The sequence below is a fragment of the Coregonus lavaretus genome, assembly GCF_964263955.1.
Source record: "Coregonus lavaretus genome assembly, chromosome: 33".
NCBI classification, from domain to species: domain Eukaryota; kingdom Metazoa; phylum Chordata; class Actinopteri; order Salmoniformes; family Salmonidae; genus Coregonus; species Coregonus lavaretus.
In genome coordinates this window covers 33,201,097-33,221,919 of record NC_140020.1, presented here as the reverse complement: position 1 = coordinate 33,221,919, position 20,823 = coordinate 33,201,097, and the positions used below count along the sequence as shown (strand labels likewise).

Genomic DNA, 20,823 nt, shown 5'->3' with positions numbered 1-20,823 from the left:
AATAATAAATGAAAAGTTGGAATGCACAATATCATGGCCTACTGTTCATAGCAACGTTAATGTATCCAAAACAACTTAAAAATATGAAGTATGATTATTTTGTTCATGGTATATTTTGTTTCTTGTGTTTCACTGGTGGGGACTGTCAACCTTAATTGAAATTGAATTTACTCTTGCACTTTTTCTTTCTTTTTTTAACATTTGATTTGTGAACACTTTGTAAAGATGTACATTTTAGGAAAGTTATTCTTGTATGCTTTATAATGCTTTAGTGTTTAAGTTAAGTGTACTGTAATTTGTTTAACTGCCTAGTTGCCATTCCTCAAGAAAACAAATGTATTTGAGGCAATAAAGAAAATAGATACTTAAAAATGTTTTGGGGGGTTTGTGACTTGTTTGTTGATCACTGATCACTGACTTGTAAGCTACCCATGACTGAAAAACATGATGGATAAATTCATACACAAGATTGCATGAGAGCTATTCAGAGTAGAGGTTGGACCTGGCCCTGAACGGACCCAAGGTCAATCAGACTGACCCAAATGGACCCAATATATATTTTTTAATGGGGACCCGGACCCAAACGGAGCCGAGAACAATCAGACCTGAACCCGAATGGACCTGAGGACAACTCGACCTAGACCCAACCCGTACCCTAACAGGTCCGGATCTAGACCAGACCCAATTGGACCTGAGTGACAAAAATGTTTATCAGCCAAGTTGCTCTTCTGGTTAACAAATGGGTCTATATGTTGGCTAGGCCTTCTATAAGTCAATAAATTCACCTTATTAGCGTAAAATAAATATGCTATAGGCTATGCAGAGCCATGGTAGGGTCCAAATCAAAATGGATTTCCCACATGCGATGAATACAACAGGTGTAGACCTTACAGTGAAATGCTTACTTACAAGCCCTTAACCAACAATGCAGTTTTAAGAAAAATAAATGTTAAGTAAAAAATGGATAAGTAATAATAATGAAAGGCTAGTTGGCTGAAAGAAGTACAGATTGTTCAAATTACAACAGGTTATATTGGGCCTACTGCCTCATGAGGGTTTTAGGATTAATTCAAAGTGGATGAATTCTGTTACTCCGGGAACTGAAAAGTTTGGGAGCCGATGTTCTAGGCTAATGATTACAAAGCTAATTAATGCAACACTCCTGACTATTCTACTTATTTCACTGTATAAGAACAATTACACATCAATCGCCACCAACACTATAAAGTGCACTGTGAAGAACTTGGCGGAATGGAAAATGTAACAAGCTCTCCCTCACAGTTTTTACAATGGGAGTTGACGGTTCTCTGTTGTCCTGGAGATCTGTGTTATTGGTGGTCCAAGGTGTCATATGCACAGCCAACCAGTGGGGGGCACCTGCCGAACATGAGCAAGACACACCCAAAAAACAAACAATGATCTTTGAATGCTGGGAAATGTATTTCATCATATAGCAGTTGAATAAAAAGAGATACATATATATATCGCCATATACAGTCTTACGTATATATTGGGTTCGTAATGAAAAACATGTTTGTTTCGATGTCTTTATTGTTTTAAAGTTTAATTTAATTCTGGAACATTCCCGTCTCTTCTCGCATTAATCTTTACCCAGAAGCCCACGCGCCCCACCGGTTTTCCCATAGTTCATTACTTCTGTTTCTTTCTTCCGTTACTTTAGCTTGTCCAAGATGTCGTTAATGGATGGCGCATTGAACGTGTTCGGCACGAGAACAACTGGCGAGTCCGTTCGTTCTCAAAATGGTGAACTATTTTGTTGTTGCAGTTTATGCTATTTGTGTGCTTATCGGTCTTGGAGGGCGCTTTGCAGGCGGGATTTATGGTTACTTAGCACTCCGCACCACGTGCTGAAAAATAAGATGCATCGTTTCGCATCTTCCTTTTTCTTGCAAGATATCGAACGGTAACGTTAATCAACTAAGTATAATTTGTTCACATTCATATAAAATGCAGGACCCTGGTGATTTCAGTTGTCTAATAAATAAATCTTACATTACTAATTCGTGCTAACAAGGCTTGGTACCGCTAACGTTGGCTAACTAATACGCATCTGTCGTTAGGGAGTGTCGCTAAATAACTTGCTAACGTAGCTAGCTAGCTATCACTGTGTTAAAAGTTGTTTATGCTTGAATGGAAGTGCTTGCCCCCAATCAAAGTTAAGCCTCAATCAGTTAACTTTTCATGTATTTTCAATAGCAGCATGGTTGTGCAAAAACACTAAGCGTTTCCCGTTTTAGTACCGTTCATTCATCCATCCCCGAATGAACGGCTATGCTAATGGGAAAGAGAGAACAATGTCATCGTCTGAAGGAGGGGCTGGCGTTGTCCACCCCTCCTAATAGAACTGACAGAACAATTTATTTTACTTTGAACAGTTTCTGAATTATTGTTTCTGGATTGGTTAACTTCGACATGTTGATAGTTACAGTACTTGCAATACCTAGCTAATACTGTAGTTTAGATGTCCCTGTTTGTAACATAATTGGCGGCACCACAGGTCCTAGAGTCAGTGTGGTGTGGCGAAAAAAACATTCTGGGGCCTGTCGTTTTTCCTTATTCGGTAACCTTACCAGGTAAAACTCTGGACCTTATATGGTGTGACGTGATTAATCTGTTGTAAAAAGGTTTAATATGGGCTATGATGGGACCAGAGTTTTTTTTTATCTCCTGGCTTTAGGGAGGATGAAAACCTTGTCAAATTGCAGCAACCTTGTACTTTCTCATATGAATAATATTTAAAAGAAGGACTATGAAGGTTTCCTATACAGACACAGAAAGCAACATGATTGGACAATAAAACTAACAGGGCTGAGCTTGCTTTATGCAGGTTTGCATTGTGTAGTCCAGCCCCATGCAACTGTAGGCCTAATTTAAAAATGAACTGTCAGTTATTGTGTTTATTGAACAATTCCAGTTAATCATTTTTGATTGAAAAAGTCTAGGTAGTAAGCCCAAGTTTGAATATAAACCACATTTGATCCCATTCACATTTTCTCACAAACGAATGGGCTATAAATACACAATGTTACTGCATAATTTATCCTGGCCAGAGGGACAGTGCATGCATGGTAGGCTAGACTACAGCTGCTGTTAGTAGCTTACAGTTGATCAGACTGAAAAATAGTATTGTTTCCATGTAATGTCAGATTGCTAATGTTTAGGAGTATAGGCTGCTACATTATGTAAGAGTTTTTGCTTGTCTGTCTGGAGTGATATCACTCTTGCTAAATAAATACAGGAGGAAAGTGGGGAGCGCACTTTGTGCGTTGTCTGGCCCGGACGACCTGTGATAATCCAGTGAATCTGATTGGTGAAGACGAGCAAAGAGTCTGCAGCAGCACTCTGGTGTGAAGACAAGAGAAATTCTGCTTGAGTTACAAATCATGAGGCAAATCAGTATAAAAAATAGACTTTAACCCTAGGCTTGGGCAGTATACTGTATATACCATTTACCGGGTATTTGGAAAAAGCCAATGGATGGTTTTTCAATACCGTTGAAACTATTTATTTGAAGTTAAATTTATAAAGAATAAAATATTTGTAGTGGGTTTTTAAGTAAATACCTGCAGTCAACTTGTGCAGTATGTTAGAACTGTGGTGCACTAGGGGTCAGCGGGGGGGTCGTGGGGGTCCCATCCCCCTTTCCTTAATTTTTTATTAATGGAACTCAGTCCGGCTTTAAACTTACTCTTGAAAGTTGTAATAGTAGAATGCATGAGGTGCAATTTCGAAATTGGGTAGTGCATCATCAGTTCCTCTTGTCATGTTCATTGCATACCTTAGAGCTATTTATAACTTGTCATAAATGTCCAGATCAACTAGTCAATGTCGGCTGTTTTTTTTTAAAGGTTTTTAGCCCATAGATATTGTTGTAATTTGTTTTGTCACCCAAATATCACAAATACACGTTAGACATGGAAACATTTATAGAATTGCAAGAAAATTAACTTTAATTCTGCAACATTTTCTTTGCACCCCATGACAAAATGAAATAAGCTTTAAAACTGCAAAATTGTCTCCACCAACAAGATGGGTGTGAACTTTCTCCTGAACAGTGATTGTGCCCATAAAAAAAATAGGAGTGGCGCGTGCGGTATGTTCCCCAATGCTGGAAGAGGGGCGCGAGTTAAATTTTTTGGGAACCCCTGCGTTAGGAGATTCAGAACATTGCGTTCTTCATTTCACCTGTCACATTATTATGAAGCTTATGGTAGTCCCCAGTCATGTCACGTGGTGTTTGTTAACAAGCACACAACAATGAGACAGGAGCCTTGTGAGTCACTCACTGTTGTGCATCATGTGCCAGGTGATTTTAATTAAAGTATGGAATTCACAACTAGATGTTTACCAGCTAGGTATCTCATAGCTATTAAGTTAACTGTCTAAAATGTGCTAAATGCTCTGCGGTTGTGCATTTTTGGTTTGCTAATTTACTAGCTAATTAGCTATCTAGCTAAGTGGTTAGCTTCTTCCAAAATCAAGCAGTTGCTTGGTAACAGCAGAGTCTAGAATCCCCTCCTAGTTCAAGAGCCTTGCTGGCTAATATTTGTTTTGTGCGTGCAGCAAACTGTGAGTAGCATATTATTATTTTTTTGTTGTAATGTTGAGTTTCTTCGGTATCAAGTAATTCAGGGTGCAAGAGAAGAGTTAAACACTTTAGATGGAGAGTTGGTACAAAGTATTTAATATTACAGTACCGGATTCACATGACAAGCGGGACGTGAGTAGCCTATTGTCATTTGAATGACTTACATACAAAACCTCTCAGTTTATATAATGCTTTCCGAGCTAATTCTATCCAACAGTTGCCAACCATTATTGAGTGTCACTCCTCACCTACAATAGCATCACCCTATATGGTATCGTGTTGCACCCTAGTCAGTATATTCCATCACGTACTCCTAAGATTAGCACCAGTGGCCCCAAGCTATCTTGGCACGCATACCTTCTGGCACCCACCTTGACAGAAATAAATACATGGGATGTCCTCATCCTTCAAATCCTTATGCAGCTCACAATATCAAACATGAACTAATCCTGTTTAAAAGACGTAATATCAATAGTTTAGATCAGAAACTGTACAAAATGTTTGCAATGCGCTCGTTCGCATTTAGTTAGCATTCTCTATAGGATTTTACATGTACTTGTTAGCATTGCTAACCTTTGGAGTACAGAGTCGGTGAGGTTTGAAAACAGCTCCCCTTGTGTTCAGTGCCAGTAGTACCGAATATTCCAGTATGGCACAAGGTTGGTATGACATTCTGGATACCGCCCAAACCTACTTTGCCACTCTTTTAATGCTTTGCATTGATATATTTTTATTAAACACGTTTTCCGGCGGCCCTAGTGGCAAGGGAATCTGCTTTGATTGTGTTCCTGTGTCTCTTCTGCAGTCATTGCCGCATCATCCATTGCCAACATAGTCAAGAGCTCCCTTGGCCCTGTTGGGCTGGACAAAATGTTGGTGGATGACATCGGGGTAAGTACTTGTGCCTGATTTATTGTCACTGTCCTTAGTCTGTTAGTGTATGGCCCATGTACCATTCTGATTATTGACGGAAGAAGTGCTTACTAATGCGCTGTCATGTTTAGGACGTGACCATCACCAACGATGGGGCTACCATCCTGAAGTTGCTGGAGGTGGAGCACCCTGCAGCCAAGGTGTTGTGTGAACTGGCTGAGCTGCAGGACAAGGAGGTCGGGGATGGGACCACCTCGGTGGTGAGTATAGGGCTGTGGCGGTCATGACATTTTGTCAACCTGTGATTGTCAAGCAAATAACTGCCGGTCTCACTGTAATTTACCATTAATTAATATGAACACATTTAGCATCTCCTGGCTTCGACTCATAGTCTACAAGCCACTGGTGCAGACTTTTTGAACATCTACATTTGAAAAAGTCTAATAAATCCATTTAATATAGCATGCACCATCACAATAAATCCATTATTTATTTTTAGACCAGTCTAATGAAACATTAGACCAGTCTAAAGAACAGAATAGCATATTCTGAGTTGTCGTTATGTTAGGCCCTGATCTGGCTATGACATATGGCTGTGGGCTATGCAAATTAATTTAGCAGACAAGATTTGCTTAGAATTCCGTGGCATTATTTTATAGTATGAAGAATGCAATTGAACATAGAAAGGATGTTTTCTCCATACGATTTCTGAGGGAGTGCGCACATGCGGCTATTCTGTGTTGAGCGGTTAAGAAATTAACAGGTGCTCCTATATGCTTAATTAGGTTTTTTATGCAACTTTAGTTGTGATGCAAACGTTGGGCTATATGTTTTGATATTTAATACAGTCTAAGGCTGCATGATGCAACTCCTAATGATTTGAAAAAAGTTGCTTGAAAGGCATGAGCTTTGCTTTGTTTCTTGCGCAGGCTGCACACACGGCATCAGTCTCTCATTCACAATTTGACAAGCACTTTATAATGCCTTGAATTTCCGGGCGGCATCCCCCTAGTGTGGCTGTAAAGACCCCTAAAAAAAATCAATTCCTTTTGTGGCCGTTGTGCCCTTGGGCTGAATATAATAATTATAATTCCCTTCTCCCGGCTGCGTGTTCCGAAGCACCTCTCACTCACATGGCTCTCAGATATCTCAATGATTATTATTATTAGCCAATGCCCGTAAGGTGATAGATGCCTGTGAGAAGGACCCGATCTCAGCTACGAAGTATGCTACAAGTGAAGACCGACACATCGGGGACGCAACTGCGCACGTCCTTATCGAATTCCGAGTCGCACTTTAAAAGATGTTAGAACTGTCCACATTTGACTTTTCTTCAGCCAACAAGCTGAGTAGGTCTAACGAACAGCAAAAGCACTAGCCTATGTCAATCTACTATCCCCCATAGTACAAAAATTGACCTATTCTATTGGTCAACTTGTCCTTCTGTGCGAGAAAGTAATAATCCAAACATAGTCTGGGACAGTTGTGGGATACTATAGATCCCAAATGAATACAACCACTCGCATCAAAAAACCTTTTAAAAGCAATGAGGCTGATGCAACAGATAAGAACACTTAGCTTAAAATGTTGATCAATTATTAGGCTATTTCTTCACATTCTAAGCACAGCAAGGCGCACATGACAGTAGGCTATAAACTTAAATGTTCCAAAATGCAATCAATTAGTGGGAGAACACAATTCTCAAAAGTGACCACATGCGATTATGCATGTAATGCTTTATTATAAAGGTGCGTTTTTATGGTGAAGATGTATTTACCCAAAGTTGAAACTCGCAAGCCGCCTATATATGCCAGTTAGACTCTACACCGGTTGTAAAGCGGATTAATGTGCTTAATTTTAAGAAGTTATTTGGCCACTGAAGTTGTGATACAAACCTTATCAAAACATATAGGCCTATGGGCTAGGCTACATGAGGTGTGGGACTATGATTTGAAAAAGTCACAACTTTTTGGTGGTAATACGTTCACCGTAAGAGGCCTAGGTGATTACTACCAACAGCTGCTCAGGTCAAGGGAAAGGACCTATGGCCACTGACAATGTTACAGCTTCTGAATTAGTCCTAGCTGAAAGACCATCTACAAAATGTTAGACTTCAATTTCCTCAATGCAAGATGATCAAGCAATCATCATTAGGTAAAGGTTGGACTGAACCTGCTTATTCACACTAGTGGTTCAAATGACCTGGTTCCTGGTATTAGTGCACATTAGCCTATCTTCCTCCTCCACAGAAGTTCGGCTATGCTAGCAGGATAGAGAGACTGCCTGTCATTGTCTAAAGGGGTTGGACAGCCTCCATATGAAATGACGGCTTTTTTATAACAAAATATTTGGGTGTCTTTTTCATAAATCATCTTCCCTGGCTTGTTCATAACTTTCTTTCCTTTGTTGTTTTATAGGTGATCATTGCAGCAGAGTTGCTGAAGAGCGCAGATGAACTGGTGAAGCAGAAGATCCACCCCACGTCAGTCATCAGTGGATACCGTCTGGCCTGCAAGTAAGAATCTAAATCTGTCCATTTTCCCCAATGTTATGAACATTACATTTATGGATGGTCAGCCTTTTGAGATCCCTTTTCCCTCCACACTCCTGGTTTAGAAGTACAGGGTTGTTTGCCTTTGTGTTGCCTGTCTCCAGAGTGAATGAGGTGTCAATCAAGGCATACAGTGCATTTGGAAATATTCAGACCCCTTTTGTTACATTACATCCATATTCTAAAATTGATTAAATAAAAATGTTCCTCATCAATATACACAATACTCAATGACAAATCGAAAACATGTTTTTAGATACTTGTTTGTGCTAATTTATAAATAATAAAAACAGGGATACCTTATTTCCATAAGTATTCAGACCCTTTGCTATGAGACTTGAAATTGAGCTCAGGTGCATCCTGTTTCCATTGATCATCCTTGAGATGTTTCTACAACTTGATTGGAGTCCACCTGTGGTAAATTCAATTGATTGGACATGATTTAGAAAGGCACACACCTGTCTGTATAAAGTCCCACAGTTGACAGTACATGTCAGATCAAAAACCAAGCCATGAGGTCGAAGGAATTGTCAGTAGGAAAGGACTGACCATGAGAAACAAGATTCTCTGGTCTGATGAAACCAAGATTGAACTCTTTGGCCTGAATGTCAAGTCTGGAGGAAACCAGGAATCGTCCCTACGGTGAAGCATGGTGGTGGTGGCAGCATCATGCTGTGGGGATGTTATTCAGGGACTGGGAGAGTAGTCAGGATCGAGGGAAAGATGAACGGCGCAAAGTACAGAGATCCTTGATGAAAGCCTGCTCCAGAGCGCTCAGGACCCCTGACTGGGGTGAATGTTCACCTTCCAACAGGACAACAACCCTAAGCACACAGCCAACACAGGAGTGGCTTTGGGAAGTCTCTGAATGTCCTTGAGTGGCCCAGCCAGAGCCCGGACTTGAACCAGATCGAACATCTCTGGAGACAACTGCGCTGCGACGCTCTCTATCCAACCTGACAATTTGAGAGGATCTGCAGAGGAAAAATGGGAGAAACTCCCCAAATACAGGTGTGCCAAGCTTGTAGCGTCATACCCAAGAAGACTCTTCTATGATCGCTGCCAAAAGGTGCTTCAACAAAGTACTGAGTAAAGTGTCTGAATACTTTATGTAAATGTTATATTTCAATGTTTTATTTGAAATAAATTAGCAAAACATTCTACCCCTGTTTTTGCTTTGTCATTATGGGGTATTGTGTGTAGATTGGGCAAATAACTTTAATCCATTTTAGAATAAGGCTGTAACGTAACAATGTGAAGTCAAGCGGTCTGAATACTTTCCGAATGCACTGTGTATACATCTCTCTTGTGGTTGTCTTTGGAAGGAGTCACCACTGATTCCTTTCAGTGAGAACATTTGCAAGAACACACAACTGTAGCTAGCAAATTATAGAACTAATGTGAAAACAAATTGGGATTTAATTAGAGCTTTGTTTCTGTGAATGTAGGAGAATTTGTTGGCATTAATAACGTTAACTGATCTGTGTTAATTCATAAAGCAACCAGTTGGGGAGTGAATGTTTATTTACGATCTGACTTGTCTGTCAGCTTTGATTGTATTTTGAGTGGATGTTTTTGTATATGAAGAAAAAGCACAAATGCTGTGTCTTTGGCTAGAGGGGAATCTTCTGCTGGTTCTCCACAGCAAGGCCGAACCAGGCTGAACTGTGAAATCCCTCATTCTGTAACACAGAGCTCCTAACAGATCTTTCCCACCAGGGAGGCAGTGCGCTACATCAATGAGAACCTGACCATTGCAACAGACGACCTGGGCAGGGAGTGTCTGGTCAACGCAGCCAAGACCTCCATGTCCTCCAAGATCATCGGAGTGTATCCTTTCTTCCTGCTAACTGACTAGCCTGAAACCTCTCCTTCCAATGCATATCGATCTGTGATTTTGCTATAAAGGATCACACAACAAGTAAGAAAGGTATTCTCCTGGTAGCTTTGGTTGAGTTTCTGCTCGATCCGCAGACGTTGCACAATAGTTGCGTGCCATGTAATCTACTGTATAGTCGGGCATCAGATTGTTCTATCATGTGGTTAGCTGATCTGTTAAATACCTATCCAGGTGTTGTAAGGTCTGGCATGCGTCTGCAATGTAGTTGGGCAGGAACACGACCAAAAGCTGTGAAATACTACTTCTGTCCCATAGAAAAGCTTGAATCCTTGACCTGTGATCCTTCAGTGACGCAAACTTCTTTGCCAACATGGTGGTGGATGCTACTCTGGCAGTGAAGTTTGTGGATCAGAAGGGTGTGGCGAGGTACCCCATCAACTCGGTCAATGTGCTTAAAGCCCACGGACGCAGCCAGAAGGAGAGCTATCTGGTCAACGGATACGCACTCAACTGCACCGTAGGGTCTCAAGGTACGTTTGTGTAAGCAGCGGCCGACATTTCTGAATTTTTATGCAACAGACATCCATGAATGCGTCGCTATAATATATAAATATTTCCGACGCTATATAATGTATTGTTCAGTAGATCTACAATGTAATGTGTTTTTCCTGATTTATGTTACATATGCTATCACATTGCTGGGTGGGTGGGAGTAAAAAATATATATAATGTATGAAAAAATAACTAAATATGAAGATGGAGTAATTGCGTGGGATAGGTTTACCTTGACCATGGATAAGTGTCGGTCTTGTCTAGTGGTGTGATTACTGGGTCTGGTCCCCTTGTAGGAATGGTGAAGCGTTTGGTCAACGCCAAGGTGGCCTGTCTGGACTTCAGCCTGCAGAAGACCAAGATGAAGATGGGAGTCCAGGTCCTCATAAATGACCCTGAGAAACTAGACCAGATCAGACAGAGGTGTGTTGGACTCTGGCACTAGTGCGCGCACATCACACCACAGTGTCTGAGGCTAATTGTATGAGACCTACTGTTTAAGATAGCCTTGCCACATGCATGACAATGTAAGACTATGCCCATTTTAAATTTGCTGCTATACTTGCTCAGTGGTGTAAGCAGTGATACGCGTGGGAGAAAGCATGCTGGCCCAGAGTTAAGGCTACAGCTCTTCCCTGAGCTGTAAAACAACTCCTATTGGCTGGACAAGTTATTTTCATAGACTAATTTGTTCATGCACTCTGTGGCATCTTGGGCGGCGCTCAATTGGCCCAGTGTCATTCGGGTTAGGGGAGGCCAGGGTAGGCCATCATTGTAAATAATATTTTTTTCTTAACTGGCTTGCCTAGTTAAATAAATAGTCTTCATCACAGCTTGAGACACATTTACACAGGGTTTGTACAACAAGACCCACACACAGGGCTATGGGGGTCATGACATTTTGTCAGCCCGTGATTGCCATGCAATTAACTTACGGTCTCACGCTAATTAACAAACACGTTAAGCATCTCCTGGCTTCTACTCATAGCCTACAAGCCACTGATGCAGACCTTTGCAACATCTACATTTTATAAGTTTAATAAATCAATTTTAATATAGCCTACACAATCACAATAAATCCATTATTTTAGACCAGTCTAAAGAAACATATGGGATATTTTTTTGTGTGCCTATTTCAGAAGAATAGCATATTCTGAGTTATGTTAGGCCCTGATCTGGCTGTGCCATATGGCTGTGGGCTATGCTAGTTAATTTAGCAGACAAGAATTGCTTAGAATTCCGTGGCATTATTTTTATAGTGAGGATTACAATCCAATTGAACATAGCTGAATAAAATAGGAAGTATATTTTCCCCAAACAATTTCCAAGGGAGTGAGCTTATTCGGCTTTTGTGTTGAGTGGTTAACAAAGAAACGGGTCCTCCTATATGCTTAATTTAGTTTATTTATCCAACTTTAGTTGTGATCCAAACGTTAGCCGATATGTTTAGATTGTTTATACATGCTAAGGCTGCGATGATGCGACTAATGAAAAAAGTTGCATGAGTCCTGATCTGGTCTTGTGTAGGCTGCACACATTTCATCACTGTCATTCACAATTTGATTTGACAAGCACTTGGAAATATTCTCACCCATCAGACTATTCTCAATTTATTCTGGTCTTTGCATATAGCCTACTAATGTGTGAAATTATTTTTGATTTAGAATGGCCTACAAAAAGTAATCCGTAGCTAATGGCAAATGGAGATTACTTGCGGTTACGTTAATATGCAAGCATAGGCGGCGTGTCCATAAGGCTAGGGGAAGCTTCCCCTAAAGTAAATTGAATGAAATTGCCAAAATTATACAGCCTAATTAGTCTATTCCCGTCTATACAGAAACAAATAAAATCATTTAAAATAGGCTGCTAAAGCATGGTTTGGCCACAGGATCATGTAGCTTTTTAATAAAAAAATGTGTTGTTGTTTCAAATCCCATTGCCTACAGTCGGAAGGAAAGGCAGCCCCACAATTTGGGCAGATTATTGTTGAGTTGCGACAGTCTGTAAAAAGTAGAGGCCCAGCCAGGCATATCGCAATATTTCAAAATACAATTGGTGTTAAACACAGTTTGGAAAGCCAATGGTTATTTTTGTAAAGGGAAGACAATGAAAATACTAATCTGTTTTAGTTATCTAAATTCTAAACTTAATTGAGGGAACAACAGTATAGCCTATCTTATTGGCACCAGCGGAGAGCATCCACAATATCCCCGGTGATTTTGCACTGTGCGTATATTTACTATTCATCATTGTTGGGTTCAGTTCTACTTAAGTTTGTTTTTGGACAATTTCCTCCTCCAGTTTAGATGTACGTCATATTCCATTTGTCTCCCCTTCTCGTAGGCCTATTATATGGACAACGTCATTTGTTTTTATTGATCTGTTTGTCAGTGTTAGCAGAGTAAGCTACCCTGTCATTTGTCTTATTCAAAAATATTCTGCAGTCATATAAAGTGTAGTAGAATTGCATGAAATGTGTTTATAAAAGGCCACATTTTTCCCATGCAAAGAAAGAAGAAACTAATCTGATATAGCCTAGGCCTGCTATATGCGCTCAGCCATACGTTGAACGGTATTTTTCACAAACAGTGATTGAGTTATATTATTAGCCTAAATTATGACACTCCAATCTACTCATCACATTACAAATAGGCTATTTTACATAGTCTGCAAATTTGCTTCCCCAAACTTGAAACTTGTATGACCAGTAGGCTACAACGGTTGTAAAGTTGATTTAATGTGCTTCATTTTAAGAATTGAGCAATAAATGTAGCAGCACAAGAAAGCTGGGATCCTCTTTTAAATGGTGGCCAGTCAAAACTCTGTTTTCACACATGATTGTGCAATGACTGGGCTTATAAGAACACGTTTCACTGGGCTCTGTAGACTATGTGCTCTCCAACTGTGTTCCAGGGGTCCTAGGCCTACAGTGCATTGGGTAAATATTCAGACCCCTTGACTTTCCACATTTTGTTACAGCCTTATTCTAAAATTGATTTTTTTTTATCCTCATCAATCTACACACAATACCCCATAATGACTAAGCAAACAGTTTTCTATTGATAAACTTATGCAAATTTGTAAAAAATAAAATAACTGAAGTTTCATTTACATAATTATTCAGACCCTTTACTCAGTACTTTGTTGAAGCACCTTTTGGCAGTGATTACAGCCTTGCGTCATCTTGGGTATGACGCAAGGCTGTATTTGGGGAGTTTATCCCATTCCTCTCTACAGATCCTCTCAAGCTGTTTCAGGTCTCTAGAGATGTTCGATCGGGTTAAAGTCCGGGCTCTGGCTGGGCCACTCAAGGACATTGAGAGGCTTGTCCCGAAGCCTCTCCTGCGTTGTCTTGGCTGTGTTCTTAGTGTCGTTGTCCTGTTGGAAGGTGACCCTTCACCCCAGTCTGAGGTCCTGAGCGCTCTGGAGCAGGTTTTCATCAAGGATCTCTCTGTACTTTGCTCCGTTTATCTTTCCCTCAATCCTGACTAGTCTCCCAGTCCCTGCTGCTGAAAAAATCCCCACAGCATGATGCTGCCACCACCATGCTTCACCGTAGGGATGGTATTGGCCAGGTGATGAGCGGTGCCTGGTTTCCTTCAGATGTGACGCTTGGCATTCAGGCCAAATCTTCGTTTCATCAGACCAGAGAATCTTTCTCCTGGTCTGAGTCCTTCAGGTGCCCTTTGGCAAACTCCAGGCGGGCTGTTATGTGCCTTTTACTGAGGAGTGGCTTCTGTCTGGCCACTCTACCATAAAGGCCTGATTGGTGTAGTGCTGCAGAGGTGGTTGTCCTTCTGAAAGGTTCTCCCATCTTCACAGAGGAACTCTGGAGCTCTGTCAGTGACCATCGGGTTCTTGGTCACCTCCCTGAGCAAGGCCGTTCTCCCTCGATTGCTCAGTTTGGCTGGGCGGCCAGCTCTAGGAAGAGTCTTGGTGGTTCCAAACTTCTTCCATTTAAGAATGATGGAGGCCCTTCCCCAGATCTGTGCCTCGACACAATCCTGTCTCGGAGCTCTACAAACAATTATTTCGACCTCATGGCTTGGTTTCTGCTCTGACATGCACGGTCAACTGTGGGACCTTATATAGACCGGTGTGTGCCTTTTTCAAATAATAAATAATAATAATATGCCATTTAGCAGACGCTTTTATCCAAAGCGACTTACAGTCATGCGTGCATAGATTTTTGTGTATGGGTGGTCTCGGCATCATGTCCAATCAATTGAATTTACTACAGGTGGACTCCAAGTTGTAGAAACATCTAGGATGATCAATGGGAACAGGATGCACCTGAGCTCAATTTCGAGTCTCAAAGCAAAAGGTCTGAATACTTATGTAAATACACTTATTTTAATTTTTTTCACCTGTTCGCTTTGTCATTATGGGGAATTGTGTGTTGCCTGGCTTGCTAGGTTGACATTTACTTAATTCATTTTTAAACGGACGGCTTTATTGGTGTTAAAATAGTGTTATTTGGAGCACCGGGCTGCTGATGTCATGCAGTCTTTCATTTTGTGTATACGCGTTTGATGTCGGACAACAAATGTCAATGTTTCTACGACAATTGTCTACAGACATGTTGATAGACGGACTGTAAACCAGCCTTAGACTGCACACACTGGGCATCATTCACAAGTGATAATATTGTCATCTATCAGACTATTCTCAATTTAATATTGTCTTTACATATACTAAATAATGTGTAAAATTTAGTTTTGATTTATAATGGACCATTATCATGCACCTGTCGGAACAGGGGCATGGGGAAAAATGCATGTCATCTATGCACTTAAATAGCGAATGGCAGACGCTTTTACCGTGGTTCATTTTCATGCCAGCCAGGTAGGCTATATTCCTGTTGTAAAGCGAAGCAATGTGCTTCATATTAGGAAAGTTGATAAATAAATATAGTAGGCCTAGCCTATAGAAAGCTGATGGGATCCTCTTTTTAAGAGGCTGTCGACTGTTCTCACGCAATTGCATAGCCTATAGAGATGTTGCTCATTAAGTGTTTGATTTCATTTTTGATTGCATTGGCATTTGTCTGAGTGATTTAGAGGGACAATGGAGCGCTGAGTACCAGGCCATTATCGACTGGCAGTTATCAAGTTTGGTAGGCTATTAATGACCGTCGGCAGCATTAGAGCGCAGTTTTGGAGAAGCCTAGTTACCGTGACTAAACGGTTACGTGGAATTTGACTAATGGTCTTACCCACACACAGAATGGCAAAAGTGCATAAAGATGGAGTAATTCAGAAATGACGTTCTTTTAGCACTACCCCCAGTTCTTAAACTACGGCACGCATCATGGTTGAATGTGCCAGTAAATCAGCACAATCTACTTTTTCGTATTTTCAAATTGCTACCATCTTGGAGCTAGATGGCTTGCGAAAGTATTCACTCCCCTTGCCATTTTTCCTATTTTGTTGCCTTACAACCAGGAATTAAAATGGATTTTTGGGGGGTTTGTATCATTTGATTTATACAACATGCCTACCACTTTGAAGATGCAAAATATTTTTTATTGTCTAGCCCCTGGGACTTTTGCCCGTTCTTCAAGGCAAAACTGCTCCAGCTCCTTCAAGTTGGATGGTTCCACTGGTGTACAGCAATCTTTAAGTCATACCACAGATTCTCAATTGGATTGAGGTCTGTGCTTTGAATAGGCCATTCCAAAACGTTTAAATGTTTCCCCTTAAACCACTCAAGTGTTGCTTTAGCAGTATGCTTAGGGTCATTGTCCTGCTGGAAGGTGAACCTCTGTCCCAGTCTCAAATCTCTGGAAGACTGAAACAGGTTTCTCAAGAATTTCCCTGTATTTAGTGCCATCCATCATTCCTTCAATTCTGACCAGTTTCCAGTCCCTGCCGATGGGAAAAACATACCCACAGCATGATGCTGCCACCACCATGCTTCACTGTGGGGGATGGTGTTCTCGGGGTGATGAGAGGTGTTGGGTTTGCACCAGACATAGCGTTTTCCTTGATGGCCAAAAAGCTCAATTGTAGTCGCATCTAACTAGAGTACCTTCTTCCATATGTTTGGGGAGTCTCCCACATGCCTTTTGGCGAACACCAAATGTGTTTGCTTATTTTTTTCTTTAAGCAATGGCTTTTTTCTGGCCACTCTTCCGTAAAGCCCAGCTCTGTGGAGTGTACAGCTTAAAGTGGTCCTATGGACAGATACTCCAATCTCCGCTGTGGAGCTTTGCAGTTCCTTCAGGGTTATCTTTGGTCTCTTTGCCTCTCTGATTAATGCCCTTCTTGCCTGGTCTGTGAGTTTTGGTGGGCGGCCCTCTCTTGGCAGGTTTGTTGTGGTGCCATATTCTTTCAATTTTTTAATTATGGATTTAATGATGCTCCGTGGGATGTTCAAAGTTTCTGATATTTTTTTATAACCCAACCCTGATCTGTACTTCTTCACAACTTTGTCCCTGACCTGTTTGGAGAGCTCCTTGGTCTTCATGGTGCAGCTTGCTTGGTGGTGCCCCTTGCTTAGTGGTGTTGCAGACTCTGGGGCCTTTCAGAACGTGTGTATATATACTGAGATCATGTGACACTTAGATTGCACACAGGTGGACATTATTTAACTAATTATGTGACTTCTGGAGGTAATTGGTTGCACCAGATCTTATTTAGGGGCTTCATAGCAAAAGGGGGTGAATACATGCATCACCACTTTTCCATTATTTATTTTTTTAGAATTTGAAACAAGTTTTTTTTCATTTCACTTTACCAATTTGGACTACTTTGTATGTCCATTGCATGAAATCCAAATAAAAATCCATTTAAATTACAGGTTGTAATGCAACAAAATAGGAAAAACGCCAAGGGGGTTCAATACTTTTGCAATGCTAATGACGATACAAAAAAAGTGTAACGGAGAGCAATTTACGTTACAGCGAACTTAGCAAATGAGTCATTTGTGGTAAGTAAATGGGGGCCCGCCATCTTTATGCATGTCCGCTATTACACAATGACAGGTCTTCATGTTGATTTTGCTGTTCCAGGGAGTCTGACATCACCAAGGAGAGGATCCAGAAGATTCTGGCATCGGGTGCTAATGTCATCCTGACAACCGGGGGCATCGATGACATGTGCCTCAAGTACTTTGTGGATGTGGGTGCCATGGCGATCAGGAGGGTCCTCAAGAGGGACCTCAAACGCATCGCCAAGGCAACGGGAGGTAAGCCACACACATTTACTTTTTGATAAATGTGTCAATTGTTATCAGGTCAAGTTCTGAAACTGGCCTCGGTTAATGCTCCTTTTTTTTCCTCAATGAGTGATCGATACTATTTTCCGAAAGCAGCAATGTTTTTCAGTTAACTTGTGACCCAGTATTTAGTAGTTTTTGTTCTGTTGTTCCTCAGCCACCATCTGCCCATCACTTTCTAACCTGGAGGGAGAGGAGACTTTTGAGACTACCATGTTGGGCCACTGTGAGGAGGTGGTGCAGGAGCGTGTGTGTGACGACGAGCTCATCCTGGTCAAAAAGTAAGAACAGGAGCTGAAGTCATCTTATTCTTATTTACAGTGATGTGGCGCTTATCCAAAACCTTATTACATATCTTTGAAAATGTTTTGCTTTAGCACATTACTTATTTGTACTATTTTGTTTATTTTCTTCCTCTTTTTGGCTTTCTCTCCTTGTTGCTATTCTTGTCCCCATCTTTCCCTTCACTCTCCCTCTTCCCTCCGTTCCTCTCTCAGTACCAAGGCCCGTACCTGCGCCTCTATCATCCTGCGTGGGGCCAATGACTTTATGTGTGACGAGATGGAGCGGTCCCTGCATGATGCTCTGTGTGTGGTCAAAAGGGTGCTGGAGTCCAAGTCAGTTGTACCAGGGGGTGGTGCTGTGGAGGCAGCCCTGTCCATCTACCTGGAGAACTATGCCACTAGCATGGTAAGGAAATGGACATAGGAATCACTGCTTCCTCATCTCTCTTTCCTGAGAGCATCTAGATGGGATCAGTGGGCTTTTGGAACCCACTCAAGTAATTTTTTTCATCTGGAAAACCCCTTTTTTCAAAAAATTAAGATGTGGATTGTCCTAAATGACCAACATGGGGGTAGAGCAGTTCTCTCATAAACCTGTAGTGAAGACTAAAACCTCTCTGCGGATCCTGTCGGAAGAAACCACTTGATACACTAGTTAATCTTTTAAATTAGTTTAATGACTAGGTTTTTCACTTTGGTCACAGGTGGCCAGTCTTAAAAATATTGTTTAGCGTGATATTCAATTGTTAATCTGTAAATGTCTTGTCCGTTCCCAGGGTTCCCGTGAGCAGCTGGCCATAGCAGAGTTTGCCCGCTCCCTCCTGGTCATCCCCAAGACCCTCGCTGTGAACGCAGCTCAGGACTCCACCGACCTGGTCGCCAAGCTCAGAGCCTTCCACAATGAGGCCCAGGTCAACCCCGAACGCAAGAACCTTAAATGGTTAGTGTGCCACACATCACTAGCTTTGAATTTCAACATATGTTTGTGTTGATCCCTGTCAAGTTGAGGTCACTTGCAGTCTTAATTTTAGAAGATTCCATTAGATTCTCTGGTACTTTTGTATACTTTTTAGCCAGTAGTTCTGAAAGTAGTGCTCACGAGCCAAAAGTGGTTCCTGAAAATTGTGTACTATGTCACATACGTGCACCACGTCATTGTGCTCTCTCGCTCTGCTGTGTGTATGATGTGCATTTTGCTAGTTGTCACTCAAATGGCTAGGGGGCTGAAGCTCATTGGTTGCTAGGGGGATGGCCCACATGGGGGAAAATGGACAGCACAGCTTCCAGAAAAAGTTGCTTTCAAACTAGGGATTTCGTGGCTAATTGAGGTAAGACTAGACGCAGATTTACAGACTGGCAATTCATGCAGCTTTTGTATTCTGATCATAGTTTTGATCATGGAAATCACAACTTGATGGCAGTAGCTAACTAGCAAAGCTAAAGGGATTGCAAACAGGTTAGCATAACTTGAGCCCAACTTTTTTTTTTCTAAATAAGCTAGCTGGCAAGCATTTGAAGCCAGGCTAGGAACTTATTTCCTCCGTTAATGAAAAAAGGTGCCCCTCATTCCGAAAATATGTTTTCTGGAGACTTGTGGGCTGAGTGCTGATTACGTCGCCCACTGCATGCGCTTTTGGTAGCCTGATTTGCGTCCAGACTGAGAAATCCGCACACAATGTGTCCCTGACCCACCTGAAGTGGTCAGCCAAATTTGAACACAATGGGACTTTTGTGCATCTAGACCTGTCTTTTTAACGCAATTTTCTGTATTCTGATAAAGTAGCATGTGTCAAGTGTAGACACAGCCATAGATTATACATGTATGAACCACACTGACACATCCAGCCCAACGTGGGAAGTTTAAAAAATACTTAGTAGCCAAAGTCCGGCTTATTTCTTTAAGCTTGAGATAAGGTTGATCAAGTTTTGCCACAAGGATGTGACATTCCCATTTTAAATTTGCTGCTAGACTTGCTCAGTGGTGTATGCAGTGATAAGTGTAGTACAAAGCATGCTGGCCCAGAGTAAAGACTGCAGCTTTTCCCTGAGCTGTAGTGCCACTACTCTGGGCTGGACAACATTGAATGGCGCAATGGTGTGTGTTCCTTCTGTGTTGGTATCAGTTCATCACGGCTTAAAGGGATACTGCGAGCAATGCTACCGTACCTGTAGACTTCGTCATTGCGCTAACGCTTGTTAGCATTGGCTCGCGAAACTACCGCTAACGTCCTTCATAATGCATGCAGAAACAAAATGGTATCTTTAAGTTTATCTGAATGCCAGAACCTCGCAATATCCCTTTAATACATGGTTGTGAACCCATTGCGCTGCAGTTGTAGCAGTGCCTGCAGTTTCCAATGTAGTAACTCTACATTGATGTTGGATCTGTTTCTCATCTCTAAACCTCTCCTCTCCCATAAAGGATTGGTCTGGACCTGGTGAACGGTAAGCCCCGTGACAACAAGCAGGCGGGAGTGTACGAACCCACTATGGTTAAGACCAAGAGCCTCAAGTTCGCCACCGAGGCCGCCATCACCATCCTCCGTATCGATGACCTCATCAAGTTGTTCCCAGACCAGAAGGAAGGCGGGCCTTCGTACCAGGATGCCGTCGCATCGGGACAGATGGATGGATAAAGGTTCCGAAATCTTATCGGAATGTTTCTTCGATCCCAACTGTGGTTCTGGTCCGCTTGGCTTTATCTATTTATACATTTTCTTGGCTGTTCCGTCAGTGTCTGTCATAGACTGTGCACTTAGCTTGTTTACTTTCCTGTATTCCCATGGGGCAACCTGTTACCGTGGGAACTGTAACTGATTCTTTTGGACACTCACAAATAAACCTGATGGTTGTAGATTACTGATTTAACTCATTTTGTCTGGTTTGTATATTTGTA

General features: G+C 41.6%; 1 protein-coding gene across 1 annotated transcript; it reads left to right on the top strand.

Moving 5' to 3' along the window:
- Nucleotides 1-1,630: 1,630 nt before the first annotated feature.
- On the top strand, nt 1,631-20,795 carry LOC311108823 (T-complex protein 1 subunit alpha-like). The gene is made up of 12 exons (XM_084151583.1): nt 1,631-1,764; nt 5,415-5,500; nt 5,614-5,742; nt 7,900-7,997; nt 9,753-9,863; nt 10,222-10,403; nt 10,722-10,848; nt 17,438-17,613; nt 17,801-17,924; nt 18,141-18,333; nt 18,704-18,867; nt 20,350-20,795. The coding sequence occupies exons 1-12, from the start codon at nt 1,692-1,694 to the stop codon at nt 20,561-20,563; spliced, it is 1,677 nt and encodes a 558-aa protein (XP_084007709.1). The 5' UTR covers nt 1,631-1,691; the 3' UTR covers nt 20,564-20,795.
- Nucleotides 20,796-20,823: the final 28 nt, after the last annotated feature.

What these genes read in the sequence shown, in the direction of transcription:
- LOC311108823 (XM_084151583.1), top strand. Translation starts at nt 1,692, where the DNA reads ATGTCGTTAATGGATGGCGCATTGAACGTGTTCGGCACGAGAACAACT. An exon ending in TCCTCCAAGATCATCGGAGT is followed by an intron (nt 9,864 to 10,221) that starts GTATCCTTTCTT and finishes GTGATCCTTCAG; the next exon opens with TGACGCAAACTTCTTTGCCA. An exon ending in CTGCACCGTAGGGTCTCAAG is followed by an intron (nt 10,404 to 10,721) that starts GTACGTTTGTGT and finishes GTCCCCTTGTAG; the next exon opens with GAATGGTGAAGCGTTTGGTC.